A 20,223-nucleotide genomic window follows, 5' to 3' on the forward strand; every position below is an offset into this window, starting at 1 on the left:
AAAAAAGGGATTAGAATAGATAGGTGGTTATTTTAGACTGGCACAGTTGCAATGGGCTAAATGGCCTTTTCTGTGCTGTAGACCTCAATGACTTAGTTGAGTATTTTTGGAGCTGCTGTTATCCAGGCAAGTGGGAGTATTCCATCACATCACTGACTTATGCCGTGTAAATAGTGGATAGGCTCTGGGGACTCGGGAGGTGAGTTACTCATTGTAGAATACCCAAGTTGATACAGAAGGGTGGGATAAACTATGAAGCTGGGCTAGCACTTAATATAAAAAAGGATAGCAAGAGTTTTTATAAATACATAAAAAGGAAGAGGCTGGCTAGGGTGAACGTTGGACCCTTGGAGGATGAGAGGGGGGACTTAGTGGTAGGGGATGGGGAAATGGCTGAGGCCCTGAATAACTTTTTTGTTTCAGTCTTCACGGAGGAAGACGTGAATAATTTGCCGGGTGTTAGCGATGGAAAGATGGTAGGAGTGGAGGGCCTGAATGACATTATTGTTACTAGAGAGGCGGTGTTCGACAGACTGGAGGGACTGATTGTGGACGAGTCCCCAGGACCGGATGGAATGCATCCAAGTGTTCTGAAGGAAATGGCGGAGGTGATTATTTTCCAAACTTCGCTGGATTCTGGGGAAGTGCCGGAAGATTGGAAAACGGCTAATGTTACGCCGTTGTTTAAGAAGGGTGGCAGGCAAAAGGCAGGGAACTATAGGCCTGCCTAGTTTAACGTCTGTCGTAGGAAAAATGTTAGAATCCGTGATCAAGGAGAAAATAGCGAGGCATGTTGAGGAGAATTGTTTGTTAGAGGAGACGCAGCACGGTTTCGTTAAGGGGAAGTCGTGTCTGACGAATTTATTGGAGTTCTATGAGGATGTGTCAAGGGCGGTGGATAGAGGAGAGCTAGTGGATGTGGTCTTTCTTGATTTTCAGAAGGTGTTTGACAAGGTGCCTCACAAGAAGTTATTGCAGAAGGTCAGGGGGCATGGAGTTGGGGGTAGGGTGTTAGCGTGGATAGAGGATTGGCTGTCAAATAGGAGGCAGAGAGTGGGGGTCAATGGGTGCTATTCGGATTGGCAGCTGGTGACTAGTGGAGTGCCCCAGGGGTTGGTGCTGGGGCCTCAGCTATTCACCATTTATATAGATGATCTGGAGGAGGGAACCAAGTGTATGGTGTCGAAATTTGCTGATGACACCAAGATTGGTGGAACGGCACATTGTGCAGAGGGTGTGGAGAGTCTGCAGAAGGATCTAGATAGGCTGGGCGAATGGGCCAGGAACTGGCAAATGGAATTTAATGTTGGCAAATGTGAGGTGGTCCACTTTGGTAGGAATAATGGTAGGAAGGACTATTACTTACGTGGCGAAAAGCTGCAGCATGCGACAGTGCAGAGGGACCTCGGGGTCCTTGTGCATGAGTTGCAAAAACCCAGCCAGCAGGTGGTCGGGAAGGCGAATGGGATGCTGGCCTTCATAGCGAGGGGGATTGGATATAAAAGTTGGGAGGTCTTGCTGCAGCTGTACAGGGCACTGGTGAGGCCGCAGCTGGAGTACTGTGTACAGTTTTGGTCGCCGCACTTACGCAAGGATATTTTGGCCTTGGAGGGAGTGCAGAGGAGGTTTACTAGGCTGATGCCGGAGTTGAGGGGGTTGAACTATGAGGAGAGGCTAAATAAACTAGGCTTGTACTCATTAGAGTTTAGAAGAATGAGGGGAGATCTCATTGAGACGTATAAGATGATGAATGGGATGGATAGGATAGAGGTGGAGAGGCTCTTCCCACTCAGAAAGGACAGTAGGACTAGAGGGCACAGCCTCAGGATAAAGGGGGGGGCGGTTTAGAACGGAGTTGAGGAGGAACTTCTTCACTCAAAGGGTGGTGAATCTCTGGAATTCTCTGCCCGTTGAAGTGGTGGAGGCTGCCTCGCTCAATATTTTTAAGACGTGGGTTGATAGGCAAAGGGATTAAGGGTTATGGGGAGAGGGCGGGAATGTGGAACTGAGCCATGACAGATCAGCCATGATCTTATTGAATGGCGGGGCAGGCTCGAGGGGCTAGAGGGCCAACTCCTGCTCCTATTTCTTATGTTCTTATGTTTTTATGTTCAATTTGTGATCTGGTTTTGTAACGACAGTACTTGCATTAAGGTTCTGGTCAGTTGGTGATTCCCTGGATATTGATAAAAGCAAATTACTGCAGATGCTGGACACAACGCAAGAACGCAAGAAATAGAAGCAGGAGTAGGCCACCAAGTCCTTCAAGCCTGCCCTGCCATTCAGTATGATCATGGCTGCACAATGCTGGCCACAGCTCCTTTTTTGTGCCATTTCTCCATCTTACTCAATTCCTCAAGCTATCGAATATTTATACGCCTTCACTTTAAATACTTCAAAGGGTGTACCACCCTTTGAAGTAGGGAATTCCAGAGATTTTTATTTTTATTTAATTCCTATTTCTTATGTTCTTATGAATCAAAATATCCTCATCACAACCTGCCCTTCCACCCTTATAATATTGGCCAATTTGGAAACCTTACATCCTGTTTGTTCCTCCAGGGCATTAATGTAAAGAGTGAACAGTTGCAGACAAGAACTGATCCCTGCTGCACTCTACTAGTCACATAGTTCCACTCTGAAAAGGACCCATTTACTCCAACTCATTGTTTTCTATCTGTATTTAATCTACTTGCCTGTTTCTTAGCTTCTGAAATCTGTATCTTAGAATCTTAAACAAAAGCAGAAAATGCTGGAAAATTTATGCAGATCTGTTAGCATCTGTAGAGAGAGAACAGAGCTAATGTTTCAAATCTAGATGACTGTTTGTCAGAGCTCAGATGAAGAATCATCCAGACTTGAAATATTAACTCTCTTCTCACTCCACAGGTGCTGTCAGACCTCCCAGGATATTGATGTGTAGAATTCAGTGATGGTAATGCTGTTGAAGTTGACAAAGGCATGGATAAGATTTCAGCATATGGGCTGAGGCAAGGTTGGAATCGGGAGATGTTATGGAGATGGAAATTGGCAGATTTGGTTCTGGAGATGGCTTCCAATTCCATACTCAGCTCAGGGTCAAATAGGACACTAAGGTTGTGAATAATATAGTACACACTCGATGATCAGCGAAGGTGACTACGAAATAAAGTTTGTGATGGTGGCAAAAATCTAGTAATCAAATTTTTAAATATTTAATTTGGCCCAGAATTCACAATGTTTTTTCCACTTTGCTTTTGTGTGGGGGGGAAACATGATTCCTGATTTTACTCCTAACTGATAAGTTAGGATTTTTTTTGTTTTTTTTTAAACAAAAACAACATGTTGTGGTTGCTGAAAATCTGAAATAAAATAGGAAATTGCTGGAAATACTCAGCAGGTCAGGGAGCATGAGAGCGAAACAGAATTCATGCTTCAGGTCTGTGATCTTTTAGTTGTGTTTTGTGACAAAAGTTCATCAACCTGAAACATTGAGCCAGCTTTTAACTCTTGTGCAAGTGGTTGGGTTTAAATAGATTAAGCACGTTAATCCTCTTTCTCTTTGCACAGGTGCTGTCAGACCTGCTGAGTATTTCCAGCATTTTCTGTTTTATTTTGTTTTTGACAACTTTGGCTGTTTTTGGCCTTTTGAGAGGTGAGGTATTATTACTGAAAGTTTTTTTTGGCACTGATCCAATTATATAAGTATCCCAACACACTTAATAAATTATTAAGTATTTATATCTGGTTCATGTTTATTCTTGACAAGCAGATACTTGTCCTTTTAGAAATAAGTATAACCTTTTAATGCTCCTTGAGAAGTTACATCATGTAAGCTTGCTAGGGATTGCCCTGGAAGCTCTTGAAAATTGCCTTTTACATTGCTTCAGTGATGAATTGGACGAGAGCCTTGTTGTGGCAGTTTATGCTTCGGTTATTGTAAAAAAAAAAATTTGAGGCCACAAGTGAATTAACAAAAACCTAAAGTGAAAGAAAATGCAATGGGTGTGGTGGGGTTTGGATGGAGAAACAGTAATTTTATTTCACATACTTTATCATGCTCCTCCAGCTTCAATCTTGTATTTCAAAATATGTACAGCACATAAGCAAATCCTTACCTACCAAGGAAAGCAAATAAGAAAAGCCATAAAAGTATCAACTATATTTACTCTTTACAGGTGACACAGTGCCTGTGCGGAGCCTGCACATTTTCCCCCTGTCTATGTGGGTTTCCTCTGGGTGTTTTGGTTTCCTCCTGCAATCTGAAAGACGTACTCGTTAGGTGCGTTGGTCATGCTAAATTCTCGCTTGGTTACCCAAGTGGCGCTGGAGTGTGGCGACTAAGGAATTTTTGCAGCAATTTCTTTGCACTGTTAATGTCAGTCTACTTTTGACACTAATAATAAACTTAAAGCTCTTATTTACCAATAAATTTAGATATTGAACTATTTCTATTGAAGTTCTATCATGTTTTGTTAAATCAGTTGTCAAATAATATTTCATGTTGACAGGAGAACAATTGTGAGGTGTCATCTGAGAGTCACTCAGATGGATGTAATTTGGCCAAGACTGACTTGGCGCTGAGGATATATGGTAAAAACATGATGTGCATAAGGCCCTCCTAACAAAGTAATCTTTTTGGGGATGAAATAGAAGCAGAACATTTGAATGCCATCACACTGTTTTTTCTACGCTTGTATATTTTTACAGACTGTGTAACTAAATTACATAGATGCCCTACTCTGATTACCCCTCTTCTCTATTGCTGTTCTAACTCAAGATGACACTTGGTCTTCACTCCTTTGTAGAGTGCCAAAGAAAATTAATTAAATAGGAATGCAGTATTTTCTGAAGTGGTGCAATCTGTGACTGGTGCCTAAAATTACAGCATTTTGTGCTCCAGTCTTCCCATTATGAAATAACTTTGCACTTCATTGGAAAAGGAATTTGAATATACTGCAGCAAACATAATGGCAAAACAAGGACGTCAGAAGCAGTCAGTCAACAATATGACCCAACTACGTACTTAAGCAAATCAATATTAGCATGACCTGAGACACAAAATTCTCAATTTCAAATCCTTTCACTTGCAGAACAGTCTTTTGATTGTGGATTAATTCAACTGCTGCGTTCAATTTGCAATTGTATGTTATGGATTTATTTAGCTGAGGTAAAAATTAAAATTACCTGGCAAGTATCTTACTAAAATGCTTGTTTCACGCACTTTTCAGATGTGAAATGGCGGTGAAAGGTCCCACTTCCTAAGGGCACCAGGAGTATGTTCTATGCTATATTGGCTCAGGCAAAATTTAGACATTCCACCTAAATAAGAGATGGACTCTTTGCAGAAGGGCCTGATGAATTATTTAGTGACCCTGTCTGAAATGTTTTGGAAATCGAGCAATGATTGTGCCAGGAGTGCTCATTTTTCCTGGTTCCTGTTTGCAACCTAGCCAGCATTCATAAAATCATAGAATCCTCACAGGGTAGAAGAGGCCATTCGGTCCATCAAGTCTGCACTGACACTCTTGTCAAAGTACCTTGCCCAGGCCCTTTCCCTGACCCATCCCATATGACCACACATTTCCCATCTAACCTACACATCTTGGTACAGTAGGGGCAATTTAGCATGGCCATTCCACCTAACCAGCACATCTTTGGATGGTGGGAGAAAACCGGAGCACCTGGACGAAACACACACAGACAAGGGGAAGGAATTTGCAAGAGGTCAGTAAGGTTCAGCTAAGCTTTTTTACTTTAACATGACATGGAGTTTGAAGAGACCGGAATGATGTAACACCTCCCCCGTTTTCCTGCCAAGCGGTTTTGGCATTGGTGCTGGTATCACAACTGGCTCAAATTGGTCTAGGTATGACCTGATCACTGCCCACAGGTTCCTGGAATTGTTCAGATGAGATACACTGGCCAGTGTTGGTGCAGAGGGACCTCGGGGTCCTTGTGCATAAGTCGCAAAAACCCAGCTTGCAGGTGCAGCAGGTGGTCAGGAAGGCGAATGGGATGCTGGCCTTCATAGCGAGGGGGATTGAATATAAAAGTAGGGAGGTCTTGCTGCAGCTGTATAGGGCATTGGTGAGGCCGCAGCTGGAGTACTGTGTGCAGTTTTGGGCGCCGCACCTGCGCAAGGATATTTTGGCCCTGGAGGGAGTGCAGAGGAGGTTTACTAGGCTGATACCGGAGTTGAGGGGATTGAGCTATGAGGAGAGGCTGAATAAACTAGGCTTGTACTCGTTAGAGTTTAGAAGAATGAGGGGAGATCTCATTGAGACGTATAAGATGATGAATGGGATGGATAGGATAGAGGTGGAGAGACTCTTCCCGCTCAAAAAAGACAGTAGGACTAGGGGGCACAGCCTCAAGATAAAGGGGAGGCGGTTTAGAACGGAGTTGAGGAGGAACTTCTTCACTCAAAGGGTGGTGAATCTCTGGAATTCTCTGCCCGTTGAAGTGGTGGAGGCTGCCTCGCTAAATATTTTTAAGAAGCGGGTTGATGGGTTCTTGATAAGAGAGGGGATTAAGGGTTATGGGGAGAGGGCGGGAAAGTGGAACTGAGCCACGACAGATCAGCCATGATCTTATTGAATGGCGGGGCAGGCTCGACGGGCTAGATGGCCTACTCCTGCTCCTATTTCTTATGTTCTTATGTTCTTATGTTAATTCTAGCTTTTTGAAAGCATGAATAGTGACTGCATAGTGTGGGGCATTGACCTGGAACCAAATATCACTGATGAATGGCAGCATGGGATAGAACTTCACTTTTTGGCCCAAAATGAACCCCATGCTGCCATTCATCAACAATTTGTGGGAACAGATCGTTGCCCTGCACCATGCAGTCAATACTCATTGAATCTAACACGAATGATAGTCTTTTGCTGAATTTCAATGAAGAATTATATATCAATAAGCAGCAGAGATTTTATTTTGTTACAATCAACTAGCTTGAGCTATTTCACCCACCATTATTCCTGAATCTGTGTGACTTTGGTGAGAAATCTGATATACACCTAGGATCTTTGTGATTGTCGTTGACTTACCTGGTGAGAAGATGGAGTTTTGACTTATTTTGTAGCATCTTTGTGAAATATTGGCAAAATGGATCTAAGGCCTCAGAATGTTAGGGCATTGTGTGAGCAATGGTTCAGGTTTATAATTTTTGGATGCTTTTACTGAACCACTGCTGGCTTCACTGGCTCCCCCTTCTGACCATTAAATATATGGGGCTGACAATGTAACGGATGTAATTATTCAGTCTTCTTGCTTTGTAGTTAGTCTCACGATGCATGCTGGTCAGATCAGCTGTTCTGACTGCATTGTCCTTTGAAATGTTTTCCTGTGAATAGGGAAATGGATCTTGAACAATGACTTTTAAAATAGATAATTCAAGAGTACAAGAAACAAACATTTGCTCATTCCATCAATGATAACCCATTAGCATTAGAAATTGTTGAATTAGAGAACTGTAGTTCAAATGGAAAGTTCCTTTCCTGAAAGCAACCAGAAAAATCTGAGTGGGAAGTTATTAGCGTTTTAAGGGTTGGCATGCACGTTTGAAGGAGCGAGAAATATGGTGGGAAGGGAAGGTTTCCTTCAATGGCTGTAATAGGTCAATAAATAACAGGATTCCTTGTCCTTTCTTGGTTTGCACCGAGTTAATTAATCTCATTGTGATAGAGTTGTTTGAATTGACAATGTAGCCCTGGATTGGGGAAGGCAAAATCAGAAAGATTCGCTATCCAGTGACTAGGGCTGTAAGGTATGATTGGTGAGAATTGAATTGGGTTTATTGTGATGTTCCTCATGGTTGAGCAGTTTGCTGCAATTCATACCTAAACAAGCCCTATTTGGGTGAGGTATTGGAGAATGATGCATGTGGAATTGTAAACCAACAAGTAGCTATTGCCTTGAGCTTAAACTACTGTACACATACAACTTAGTTGCGTTTCTCTTGCGAGATCTGCTTCCAGCAATTTCACAGGTTTTTGTCTCTCCACAGGTCGGACACCCCACTTATTTATAAAGCTGTTCCAAGCTGGTTTGTGCGAGTGGAACATATGGTGGATAAACTACTGGAGAACAATGACAAATGCTACTGGTAATGTATCAGCTGATTGAAGAGAAAAGTGCAATGTTAAGACCATGGCCTACTTTCACTAATGCTTAGGTTCCACATTGTAAATATTCTTTGTTTTTGTTGAGGTTAATAGGTCCTACAAAAGATCACAGTAAAAATTAATTCAGAAGTGCCCTTCACTGTGCAGTTCTACTTGGAGCTGTGCGTTTTCTGATCCTATTAGAAATAATTGTCTTTATTCACCTTGCATTCTAGCTTTGCAGTTTTCATGTTTTACTTTTAGATGGCAAACTTAACACCAAACCATTCTATCTGCACCATTTCCAGAAATCTAAAATTTAAGCATTATCTGCAAACTAATGCACTACATTTTGCTATAAACAACCTTAAATTGATAAGACACCAGGACTGGGAGTGATGCCTTCAAGGATACTGAAGGGAATTAGAGTGGAAATTGCAGAGGTACTAGCCATAATTTTCTAGTCTTCTTTTGACTCAGGTGATGCTAGAGAACTAAAGAATTGTAAATGTTACACCCTTGTTCAAAAATGATATAAAGATAAGCCCAGCAGGTGTTGACCAGTTAATTTCACTGAATGGCTTCCTTCCAGGCTGTAACCCTTCTCTGATTCCATGAAGTAATTCAGATTCGGGAAGGATAGTGAACTGCTGGTGAAGATAACACTGAAATTAGGTCTTGTATGACTCAAATTGTGTAGGTGATGTACTACATCAAACCACTTAAATATTAGTCATTTTTAAAGCACAGATGGATTCAGTAAACTTTAATTCAATTGTAATTTTAATGAAATTCAATCTCCAGCTGCCATCATTGTGCAACTTACTCCATGCGTCTACTACGCTTCCTGTATTTGTAGAAGCTGAGATTCTAGTGAGCTGAGTTAGCCATTGCTGGCTGTTGCAATACCACTTGAAAAGAATATGCAACTGATGCACAAGTGTTATCAAAGTCAGCATGTAAACCAGATGTGACCAGCAGCTGCATTGCTGGAAGTATTGATGATGGTGGTTGTATGTTGAATCCCTTGAGAGTAGACTTGTTTGTGGAACACTCCTGTTATGTGTGTGCATGTGCACACGCACAACTTGATTATCACTCTCTAAGATTAAAAGAAAGTATACTTACTGCTACAGTTAAGTTAAATACTAACTACAGACTTGACTTTAGAAAGTGATGAACCCTTAAACCTCCCTCACTTCAATTTCCAGATTTAAGTGCTTAGTTTCACTACATTTTTGAGGCCATATGAAGGAGGCAGTTGACAGCCAGCACTTAGAGAGATGAGGGCAGCAGAGTGTTGGGAACACACAGAGTCACTCACCATCTTGATTTGGAAATCTATTGTTCCTCCACTGTTACTAGGTTGAAATACTGGAACCTCCTTGATAACACAGTGGGTTTCAGCAGTTCAAGAAGTTTGTGACAATTAGGGATGCACAACAAATACTAGCATAGCCTCAAAATAAAGGGGAGCAGATTTAGGACTGAGTTGAGGAAGAACATCTTCACCCAAAGGTTGTGAATCTGTGAAGTTCCCTGTCCAGTGAAGCAGTTGAGGCTACTTCTTTGAATGTTTTTAAGGCAAAGATAGATTTTTGAACAGTAAAGGAATTAAGGGTTATGGTGGGTGGGTGGATAAGTGGATTTGAGTCCATGAAAAGATCAGCCATGATCTTGTTGAATGGCAGAGCAGACTCAAGGGGCCAGATGGCTTATTCCTGCTCCTAGTTCTTGCGTTCTTATGTTGCCCTTATCAGCAATGCTCATATCCCAAGACTGAATAATTAAAAGTTAGGAATAGCATTTTGGAATGTGGGCACTGATCTGAATGTACGTTGTTCTTGAAAAATTCAAGCTAGTAAATGATTGATCACAGAATGGAACAAAGCACAATAGTACTGAACTGGAAACTAAACCAGCCGCTAAGACAATTGACTAATTTCTAGATGGTTTTCTCTGCCAGTTTCTGTATTTACCCAATCTCACTGCTTATACTTCCTCTACACTGTTATATTCTGTTGGTTTTACCTATACTTCAAAGTTCTATTTTGAATTGGCACATGACTAAATCGATGATTTGCATTTGCCTATTACTGGAATTTCCTCCAGCCCTACAACCATTGTTTATCTATGCTCCTCAATTTTGACTTCCTGAGCATCTCCAGCTTTAATTAATCTTTTGGCAGCTGTGCATTAAGCCGTGGAATTTCTTTCCTCAGCCTATCTGCCTCGCCACCCCTCTCTCCCCTCTTGAGATGCTCTTTTACCAAATTTCTTGTCACTTGTCTTGCTTTATTGTATTCTTATATGGTTCGCGTTGATTCCACTCCTGTGAAGTACCTTGGAATGTTTTACTACTCCTTAAGGGCTGGTTGTTGAGGTAAACTGCTGTGCTTATGTAAATTGGAGGAAAAGAAAGTAAGACTTGCATTTATGTAATGCTTTTCATGATCACAGAGGTTGTGAAGCACATTATAAAAATGAAGTACTTTTCAAACGTAGTCACTGTCACATTTCATATTAGACCTGTGAATTATCAGTAAAATAGACAGAGAACAACAATGTACAGTGTGTATAAGGATACAGTGGAGAAAATGTAAAGTTAGGAAAGGGAAAATACTTCTGGAAATCAGTCAGGAGTCAGAATTGTTGTCTTAGTTTTGATTGCGGAGCTTGATCGCCACTATGGTCATCTGGGACTATAGCGACTTTACTTCAGCAGTTCATATCTCCTTTCAGCTGCTGGATTTCCTGTGGCCTGTGAAACCTGGCTGACCAGAGTTGCATCTAAAATAGGAAAAAAAATGTAAGACACGCAGCCTCATTAAAACATTCAGCTAAGCTTACCCATCTCCCGAGATATTAATGATTGCCCGCTCCTGGTGCCTTTGTTAAAACAGTGTGTGAGTGGGCTCATAAAAAGTGCTGGAATAACTCAGCAGAAGTGGCAGCAACTGTGAAGAGAGAAACAAGAGTAGGAACTGGTGAGCAGCGTTTTAACATTCCACCCAAGACAAAGTCACCTGTTTTTGAGGGGTAAGGTTGGGTTAAATTCATCCAATGTTTTAGGAACTGGTTTTGAATTCTAGGTCTATTTTTGCTAAAATTAATGCTTTGTATTTCATCCATGTATTAATGGAAATTATGAATCATCAGGCACCCTGCAGCTTTTTGGCTGTCTTGACATTACCGCTAAAAATGACTATGTTTCACTTTGCTTTGTATTAATTAACTGCTGAAAATAAGTCAGTAAATATGTTTTGGTACTATTGCTTTGAAGAAATGCTCCAGAGTAAGATCCTGTTATCTCCTTACCCTGGCTTGTAAATCTGTGTATGTACGTATGTGCATGTGTGTAGGATCCAACAACCATTTCAGTAGCACTTTGTATTTGGGACGTTTCTTTGTTTTAGTCTTTGTACTCAATATTTTCATTATTGTTCATGGCCAGTAGGCTAAAGGTTTTATTTTCCCAATCTCACATTACAATCTGTTATTGAAATAAGGATCTCTCATGATGGTCAAAATATTGTTTTTCAATTCCATGTGCCCTGTCCAGTTCTAAAATATAGTCTTTAATTGTTAATGCCAAACTTCTATGCAAGTGACATGAGATGTATATTGTACATGAATTTTGGAATTGGTATAATATACCTACAGCTCTTTTTAGTTATCCTCTTTGTAATAAAGTTACATATTGCTTCATTTGTGGGTGGCGCAGTAGTAGCACTGCTGCCTCACTGCACCAGGGACCCAAATTCAATTCCGACCTAGGATGACAGTCGGTGTGTGTGTGGAGTTTGCACCTTCTTCTTGTGAATGCGTGGGTTTCCTCCGGGTGCTCCAATCTCTTTCTTCCTCCACCCCCCACACAGTCCAAAGATTTGCGGGTAACGTGGATTGATCATGCTAAATTTATCTTACTGTCAGAGGGTTTAGCAGGCTAAATATGTGGGGTTATAGGGATGGAGGTTGGGTGAGAATGTTGTTAGTGCAGGCTCAATGGGCCAAATGGCTTCCTTCTGCACTATGATTCTATGATCTTGTGATAATATATTTCTATCCTAAGTAGAGCCATTCCTTTTTCTTTATCCCCAGGTCATGTAGATTGCATATGGGGGGAACATGAAAGCGATTTCCTTTGTAATCCACATTCAAAATGTTGACTTGCATTGGTATCTGGAGTCTGCATCATTTTAAGAAAAATGTAACTTTTGATCATTATTTGAATGTTAGTAGAGATAAAATAATAATATTGCTGTTAACAATTAAGGAAAACAATGGCTCTTGAAGATCTGAAGCAGCTTTGATTTTAATTTCATCTTTTATTTGTGGAACATGGGGTGTCGTTGGCTGGCCAGTATTTATTGCCCATTCCTAGTTGCCCTCAGAGGGCAGTTCTGAGTCAGCCACGTTGCTGTGGCATTGGAGTCACATGTAGGCCAGACCAGGAAGGATGGCAGATTTCCTTCCCTAAAGTACATTAAGTCAACCAGGTGGGTTTTTCGGACAGCCAACAATAGTTTCATGGTCATCAGTGGATTCTCAATTCCAGATTTTTTTTTGTTGAATTGAAATTCTACCATCTGCTGTGGTGGGATTCGAACCCGGGTCTGCAGAGCATTAGCTGAGTTTCTGGATTAATAGTCTAGCGATAATACCACGGAGCCATTCCCTCCTGGATTCATGATTTACAAATGTTCGTGTCCAGTACTTAAAGGCTAAAGAGATTTGAGTAATGATCCCATGGTTCTTTTAAAACTAGCATTTTTTTTTTTCTTTAATATTCTGTATGAATAGTCTTTTTAATTTTGACTGGATTAAGTTAGTATTTAACAGTTTCCCACAGCTCTGATGAAGGGTCATTCAGACTCAAAACGATGGCACTATTCTCTCAATAGATGCTGTCAGACCTGCTGAGATTTTCCAGTGTTTTCTGTTTTTTGTTTCAGAATCCAGCATCTGCAATATTTTGCTTTTACACAAAACATTACTGTTGGTAGTCTATATATAGCTAAAGAGAATTTTGAACTAGATTTCTTTTCACAACTTTCTTCCCTTTATTATATTAGCATTCATACCAAGAGGGCTAGAATACAACAGCAGGGGTGTACTTCTGAGGCTGTATAAGACTCTGGTCAGAGCCCATCTGGAGTATTGTGAGCAGTTTTGGGCCCCATCTAAGGAAGGATGTGCTGGCCTTGGAAAGGGTCCAGAGGAGGTTCACAAGAATGATCCCTGGAATGAAGAGCTTATCATATGAGAAATGATTGAGGACTCTGGGTCTGTACTTGTTGGAGTTTAGAAGAATGAGGAGGGATCTTATTGAAACTTACAGGATACTGCGAGGCCTGGATAGAATGGACATGGAGAGGATGTTTCCACTAGTAGGAAAAACTAAAACCAGAGGGCACAACCTCAGGCTAAAGGGATGATCCTTTAAAACAGAGATGAGGAGGAATTTCTACAGCCAGAGAGTGGTGAATCTGTGCAACTCTTTGCCACAGAAGGCTATGGAGCCAGGTCATTGCGTGTCATTAAGACAGAGGTAGATAGATTCTTGATTATTAAGGGGGTCAGGGATTATGGGGAACAGGCAGGAGAATGGAGATGAGAAAAATGTCATCCATGATTGAATGGTGGAGTAGACTTGAGGGCCAAGTGGCCTTATTCTTTTAAAGTTTTGATGTTTATTTATTAATCACAAGTAAGGCCTACATTAACACTGCAATGCAGTTACTGTGAAATTCCCCTAGTCACCACAGTCTGTTGCCTGTTCAGGTCAATGCACCTAACCAGCACATCATTCTGAATGTGGGAGGAAACTGGAGCACCTGGAGGAAACCCATGCAGACACAGGGAGAATGTGCAAACTCCACACAGACAGTGACCCAAGCCGGGAATTGAACCCGGGTTCCTGGCACTGTGAAGCAGCATTGCTAACCACTGTGCTACCATGCCGTCCCACTCTGCTCCTATGTTTTATGGTCTTATTATCAGCCATCACTTTATCATGGTGGCACTCATGTGGTCTGGCAGCCTCCAGTATCTCTGTCATGTGATCACTGGGCTACAAATGTTTCCAAACTATGCCTTTGAAAGAGGTTATCATCACCAAGGTAGATCCTGCCAAAACTGCTATCTGTATGTTGTTTCCCACGTATGTCACTGAAAAGCAGGAAAGAGGACTAAATTTATTTTGCCTGGAATCCATAGAGTTCTTCTGCACACTAGACTATATTCTAATTCCACCAGTGACTTCATTAGAAGTCATATTGAATGCATAACTGGCTCCAGACATATCTATATTGTGCAGAGGTGCAGTAAAAGTTGGGCCATTGAATTTATTCAAGGCACAGTTAGTCATATCTTTGTTAGACAACAGAATCGAGGATTATGGGGCTGGAGGTTGGGGGAATGGGACGGGTGGTTGTTGCCCAGACAGGTGAGTAGAGTTGGGACCACAACCACAACAATGATCTTAATTAATGATAAACCAGATTCGAAGGGCCAGATGGGCTACTCATGCTCCTAAGTCCTATGTTCTGCTTAGGAGAGAAGCAAACAGACTTTCATAGCTTTTCACTGAAGTTAAACCAACTAGTAGATAGGTATAATTTCAAGGTCTTGTAGATATGACAGTACAATTAATCCACTTAGAGCGCAGTGTTGGTGCAAATTTTAATTTACATTGGACTTTTAGTTCAGTGCCATGCCAGTGCCAGCAAAATACCACTAGGTGGGACCATTTAATGTGAGTTGTTGTCCACTTTATGTAGAAGGCCAAAATGGTGTTTTGAGCAAGTCTTACTTTTAATGGTCCTTTGTCAAAAGTGTCTAGTTCAAACCTCTGATTATGACTCAGAGTGTGTTTTGCAACGTGATTTGGATAAGGACTGATGCAAGAAACTGTTGATATATATGTAAAGAAAAGTTGCAAATACTAGAAGTATTGGATAAAAATAAAAAATGCTGGAGATAGATAGCTGAAAGGTGAGCTTCTAGAAAGAGGAAGATTACTAGTCTTTTGGGGATGGGTGGGAAGGCATCAGGTGGTGTGCCTGATATCCTCTCATCACTGTACCATTTTGCCATGGCAGGCAAGATGGCTATCCACCTGAAGCCCAAATGGATTACTTTTTTGTCTAGTTGAGGATCTCTTTATGCCTCCACAGGTGTTTTGCGAGCTCGTTGGGGCAAGGGGATGGGTGGGCTGGAGGTGAAATGGGGCATGGGATTGTGGAAGGCAATGCTATGTGGGGAAGACTGTTCAGTGAAACTTGTAGGCCTGCAGAGCAAATGGGCTCTGGGGCAGGTGTGAAGGGAGATGGCCTACTTTCTGGACAGTCTTTGGCCAGGAAGGAGCAATGGCAGCAATGTACATTGCAGAGGAGAATATATTGCATCTCTGCTGAGAGCTCCCTTCTCCTCTGGCTAAAGCCTGCTCAAACTCCCAGTCCCACTTGCCCCCTTGATTGCCTGTCCTTTGGCTGATATCTCTTTGGGCCAACCTCTGTCATGAATGGAGATAGCAGCCACCTACTTGGTTTTTGCCAGCAAAATACGGTCCCTGGTCCCACTGCCTGCCAGAGCCTCAGACATAAAATTCGGTTTGATATCTTGGGTATAGAACAGGAAGTTGGAAGGTAAGGAAGCCCTTTTTTTTCGTAGAGCAGGATGGAAAAGGGGAAATCTTGGTTTCTATTGCAAAGGCAGTTAATAGTTCAGTAATCTGCATTTTAAATATTAACTTGCCTTTTTTGTAGACTGGAGCCTTCAGCATTCTAATATTTCAGAATTTTCAGTTTCTGTTGTAAAAAAGTTACTTGAAATCTGCTTCATTAGTCAGCTTAAGTGAGTAGATACTGCTCAATGGCACTTGTGACAACTCTTTCCATCGCTTTGCTGATAATTTGGAGTAGGTTGATAATTGGCTGTGTTGGATTTGTCCTGCATTTTGTGGAATTTGAGTAAAAATTCTCGTATGCCACCCTTATACCAAATTTATTTTTGGAAATGTTTTTGGGGGTGATAAAAATATGAAATGTTATTAAAATCGAATGTGTCTTAAAAGAGTGATGTTTCTTGTCTTTAACTTGGGATTTAAGAGGATTGTAATCACAGTGGAGGACTAGGTAATTCAGCTGGTTGACATTTGGGGATAGTGAAAGATTGAGACTGAATAGAGAAATCGCAATGCAGCATACTTCATGTAACAGATTTGCTGCTTGTGTTCTACTAATTAGCTTCAAGACTTATCAAAACACTAGTTGGCATGTCAATGTTACCTTGCAAAGCATGCTAACTAAGAAGATCGATTTCAGCCGTACATCTATGATTGCATCGTGTCTATTGTCAGGTGTACCTGGCTTGTGTTAACAGCCTAATAAGGATTCACTTCTTGTCTGCCAAAGAAACAGTCAATTTTTCATGATGGTCATGGGAATCTGATCTGGAAGCCAGGTATTTTGATAATTGACTGGTTGGTCTGGTTCTCCAAGAAAGGTAGATTCTCATGAGAAAATAGGATTCTGCATAGGCATAAGATAAAATTATCCTGGCTGAACAAGCAGCAAGTACCTTACTCATATTCTGGTGGTAAGCTCATGCTTTTTTTCTAATTAAACTCCAGCAGCACCCTTCAGGTGGTTGATGTTGTTGCCAATCAGTTCTTGAGCTCTCCTGACTAGGGTAACTAGAATGAGTAGTTTGTAAGGCATGTGTATTCATTGCAAGCAAAGATGATTACTTTTGTAATTTTTGTAGTACATTGGTTTCGGAGGCTGTTAATCATGGTGATCAGTTTCTAACCATTTTGGAAAGCTGGCTGACCAAAAGAAATCTTCAGTGGAACTGAGCTTTAAAAATTGAAAGGATAAGATGGGGCTTTTTTGAAAACAGATGCTTGACTGACATGCGTAAGGTTAAGTTTTGTTGTAGTCCTATGTAGTGTGATTTCACAAATCAAAATCAATCTTTGGCAGTATGGAACTTGAGTATTGCAGAAAAGGACCTGTTGTGGAAGCTTTTTGCACTCATCAGGACAGTTTACAAGAAAACAACAATGTATACTTCATGAGAAGAGAGTGCTAATTGGTTGGCAATGGATTTTGATTGGTAGAGGCATTGCCATGGAGAATGAACAAGTTAACTGATGATTTGCAGTTAAATGCCAAACTTTGTTTAAATTCAAACCAGACAGGTTGACTCTGGTCACAAAATTGCCTTGGGGAATGAATGACTATCACCTGTTTGAGCCTATTTCAACTAAACAAACAATGTGTCAACATGCTGTTTCTGCTTGCTACGAATAAGGCTTTGTATATTAATGTATTTGGACATGTGCATTGCAGCACTACATCTTTGATCTAGGCCCACCATAATAGTGTGAATCAGCATTTATTGAACTTACGAATTCAGCAACTCACACAGTCAAGTTCAGTTGCAATGACATAATTTATGCTCAAATAGATGGTGATGCCACTGGTTCCCCTCTAGGTCCAGCTCTTGCAAACATCTCTGTTGGGTTCCACAAGAAATGCATCTTTGATGGAATGACATCCAACCTCCTCCCCTTTTGCTTATTTCTGATATACAGACGATATGTTTGCTAAATTTGAGTGTGCAGCTGCATGTAAGAATTTCCTTGCACTCCTAATTGACTCCACCTTGCGTTCAGATTCACCTTTGAAATGGAACAGTCAAATGAGCTTCCTTTCCTTGCTGTGCTGGTTGAGAAGGGAGTTTTTTTACTACCCTCTACCGTAAGCCTACCTTCACTGGTCTGTGTAAGTGTTGGGATTCCAACAGTTCCAGGTACTTTAAGATCGGCCTTATCAGCAACTTCATAAGAAGGCCCTGACCCATTTGTTCATGGTGCAAACTTGATGCTGAAATAAAGTGCTTCAAAGCCATCCTATGAGACAATGGCTATCCTGATCAGATCATTGCTTTCTGTATATCATGCAAACTCATGAACAGTCCTAAGATTGCCACTTTCAGTTCTGAGTGCCCAAACTACAGATCACAAGGACAAGGTTTCTCAAAAATTTGAGCAATAGATGAAGCTAGCCATTTCATGCTGCTCCTATGTTCCTACTATAGTGTAGCAATACTATAGTAGGATGCTGTCATCAAGCCAAAAAGACATTTTGCCTAATGAGTGATGTGGTTATATGAATTTCAGTGTCGGTGTGATTGCAGGTATGTAGGTGTACGTCCCAAAGGCTGCCAGTGGACCATATCAAATAACATGTTCCTTCAGCTGTACACAACAGACAAGGTACCAACCCTGCCCAACCAATCCATGCTTTGCGGTACTCAAAACACACTATCCAACATTAGATGTGCTTTAGCAAATAGACAACACTCGCTAATCATTACTGAGTGTGCTAAAAATCACACTGACAACTAATTGAAGTTTATTATTTGGGCTTGCAGTGTGGCTCACATATGCATGTCACAGGACCCTGTTATTTGTAGACAGAAGAAGAAATGTATATACCTTACGCCTGTTTCGTCAACACAAAATAGGTTCACTTCCCAGGGCAATGTCTTGACCAAAGAGCCAACCTACCTGGGTTTGAATTTAAGCAAAACCTAGATTGTTAACTGTCAGTCATCAGTTAATTGGGTGCATTCTACATGGCAGCATCTCTACCAATCAGAATTCACTTGCCAACTAATCAGTGCATTCTTCTCATGAAGTGTTAATTGAGTTGTTTCCTTTACCTTTAGGATTCCTATGAATTATCCTGAGTGCGAGATGTAAACCTTCGACAGCAAGTCTTTTTTTTCAGCAGTATCTCAAATCAATCTTTCTTATTACTCAATATATTGACAAATGGCTTTAAAACTAGGTTAAAGCAAATCTGTGTTTCAGAAAAGACTCTTGTCACATTTTGAAGCAAGCAAACCTGAATCTCAGATGTGACAGATAAAACTGGATAAATAATACTAGTCAGTAATTTGCCAGTTTTGGCCCTGGGCAGCAAATGCATCGCGGAGAGGATGCAAGCTGAAGAAAAACAGTCAGTGGTTATCCTTCTAGTCGCATTAGCATTGTCCTTCAACTTCACTCTGTCCACAGAGTAGCTTTGGCAGAGGCTATGTTGATCTTTACAGATTGCCTGCGGGAACATAATGACTGCAACCTCAGGGGAAATAAAAGCAAAATATTGTGAGCACTGGAAGTCTGAAATAAAAACAGGAAATGCTGGAGAAACTTAGCAACTCCGGTTGCATCTGTGAAGATAAAAACAAGAGTCAACATTTCAGCTTGATGACTTTTCATCGCAGCTGATCTGCTAACGAGCAAAATGATTGATGAAGTCTACCATGAGTGCATTTGAAGATTGTTTGTTTGGTCTTTTTATGCACTCACATGTTCTTTACACTTTTCCCAAACTTAATTTTAGAAGTTATAATATAAAATTACTACTTCTTAGTTTGCAAAGGATCATTGTAACAGTTAAATGACTAACCACCAACAGGTATGATTATCTACATTTGATGTGTCAATGGACAAAAAGGGAAGCAATTATTCAAGTGCCAAGTTGTTATTTCCCAGGCTGATATTTAACTGGAACACAAAATCCATTGTAGGGTAAAAGAAGTTTGTAATTCAACACAAGTTGAGCATCACCCATGTGAATTAGCTACTAATGATCCTCCTCTGTATGTTTGTGTTTTGATGTGGGTATGTCAGCGTTGGACTGGCGTAAACACAGTAAAAAGTCTGACAACACCAGGTTTTAGTCCAACCGATTTATTTGATAATAGACTCACAAGCTTTCGGGGTTAGTCCCTTCGTCAGGTGAATGGAGAGTTCTGGCCTCAGACAGAGCATATAAAGCACAGACAGTTTAGAGATTATTGATTAGAATGTGAATCCTTAAGGATTCTTAAGTCTGAGGCCAGAACTCTCCATTCACCTGATGAAGGGACTAACCCCGAAAGCTTGTGAGTCTATTATCAAATAAATCGGTTGGACTAAAACCTGGTGTTGTCAGACTTTTTACTGTGTTTGTGTTTTGCCAGGGACAAAAACCATTGTACCTTTAATTGCAGGAATAAAATAATTTTTAAAAAATTATAAATGAATAGGAGCTTCAATATTAAATTTTAGACCATT

At 40.9% G+C, this 20,223-nt stretch overlaps 1 protein-coding gene across 1 annotated transcript in view; it reads left to right on the forward strand.

Annotated features, from left to right (window-relative positions):
* Positions 1–20,223, forward strand: part of iars1 (isoleucyl-tRNA synthetase 1) — a 180,270-nt gene that overhangs the window by 61,553 nt on the left and 98,494 nt on the right. Inside the window, exon 13 of the mRNA XM_080181800.1 lies at positions 7,991–8,089. Within this exon, the coding sequence (XP_080037926.1) occupies positions 7,991–8,089 (99 nt within the window). The remainder of the gene's footprint in view (positions 1–7,990; positions 8,090–20,223) is intronic.

The sequence above is a fragment of the Carcharhinus amblyrhynchos genome, chromosome 3 (assembly GCF_965287045.1).
Source record: "Carcharhinus amblyrhynchos chromosome 3, sCarAmb.v2.hapA, whole genome shotgun sequence".
NCBI classification, from domain to species: Eukaryota; Metazoa; Chordata; class Chondrichthyes; order Carcharhiniformes; family Carcharhinidae; genus Carcharhinus; species Carcharhinus amblyrhynchos.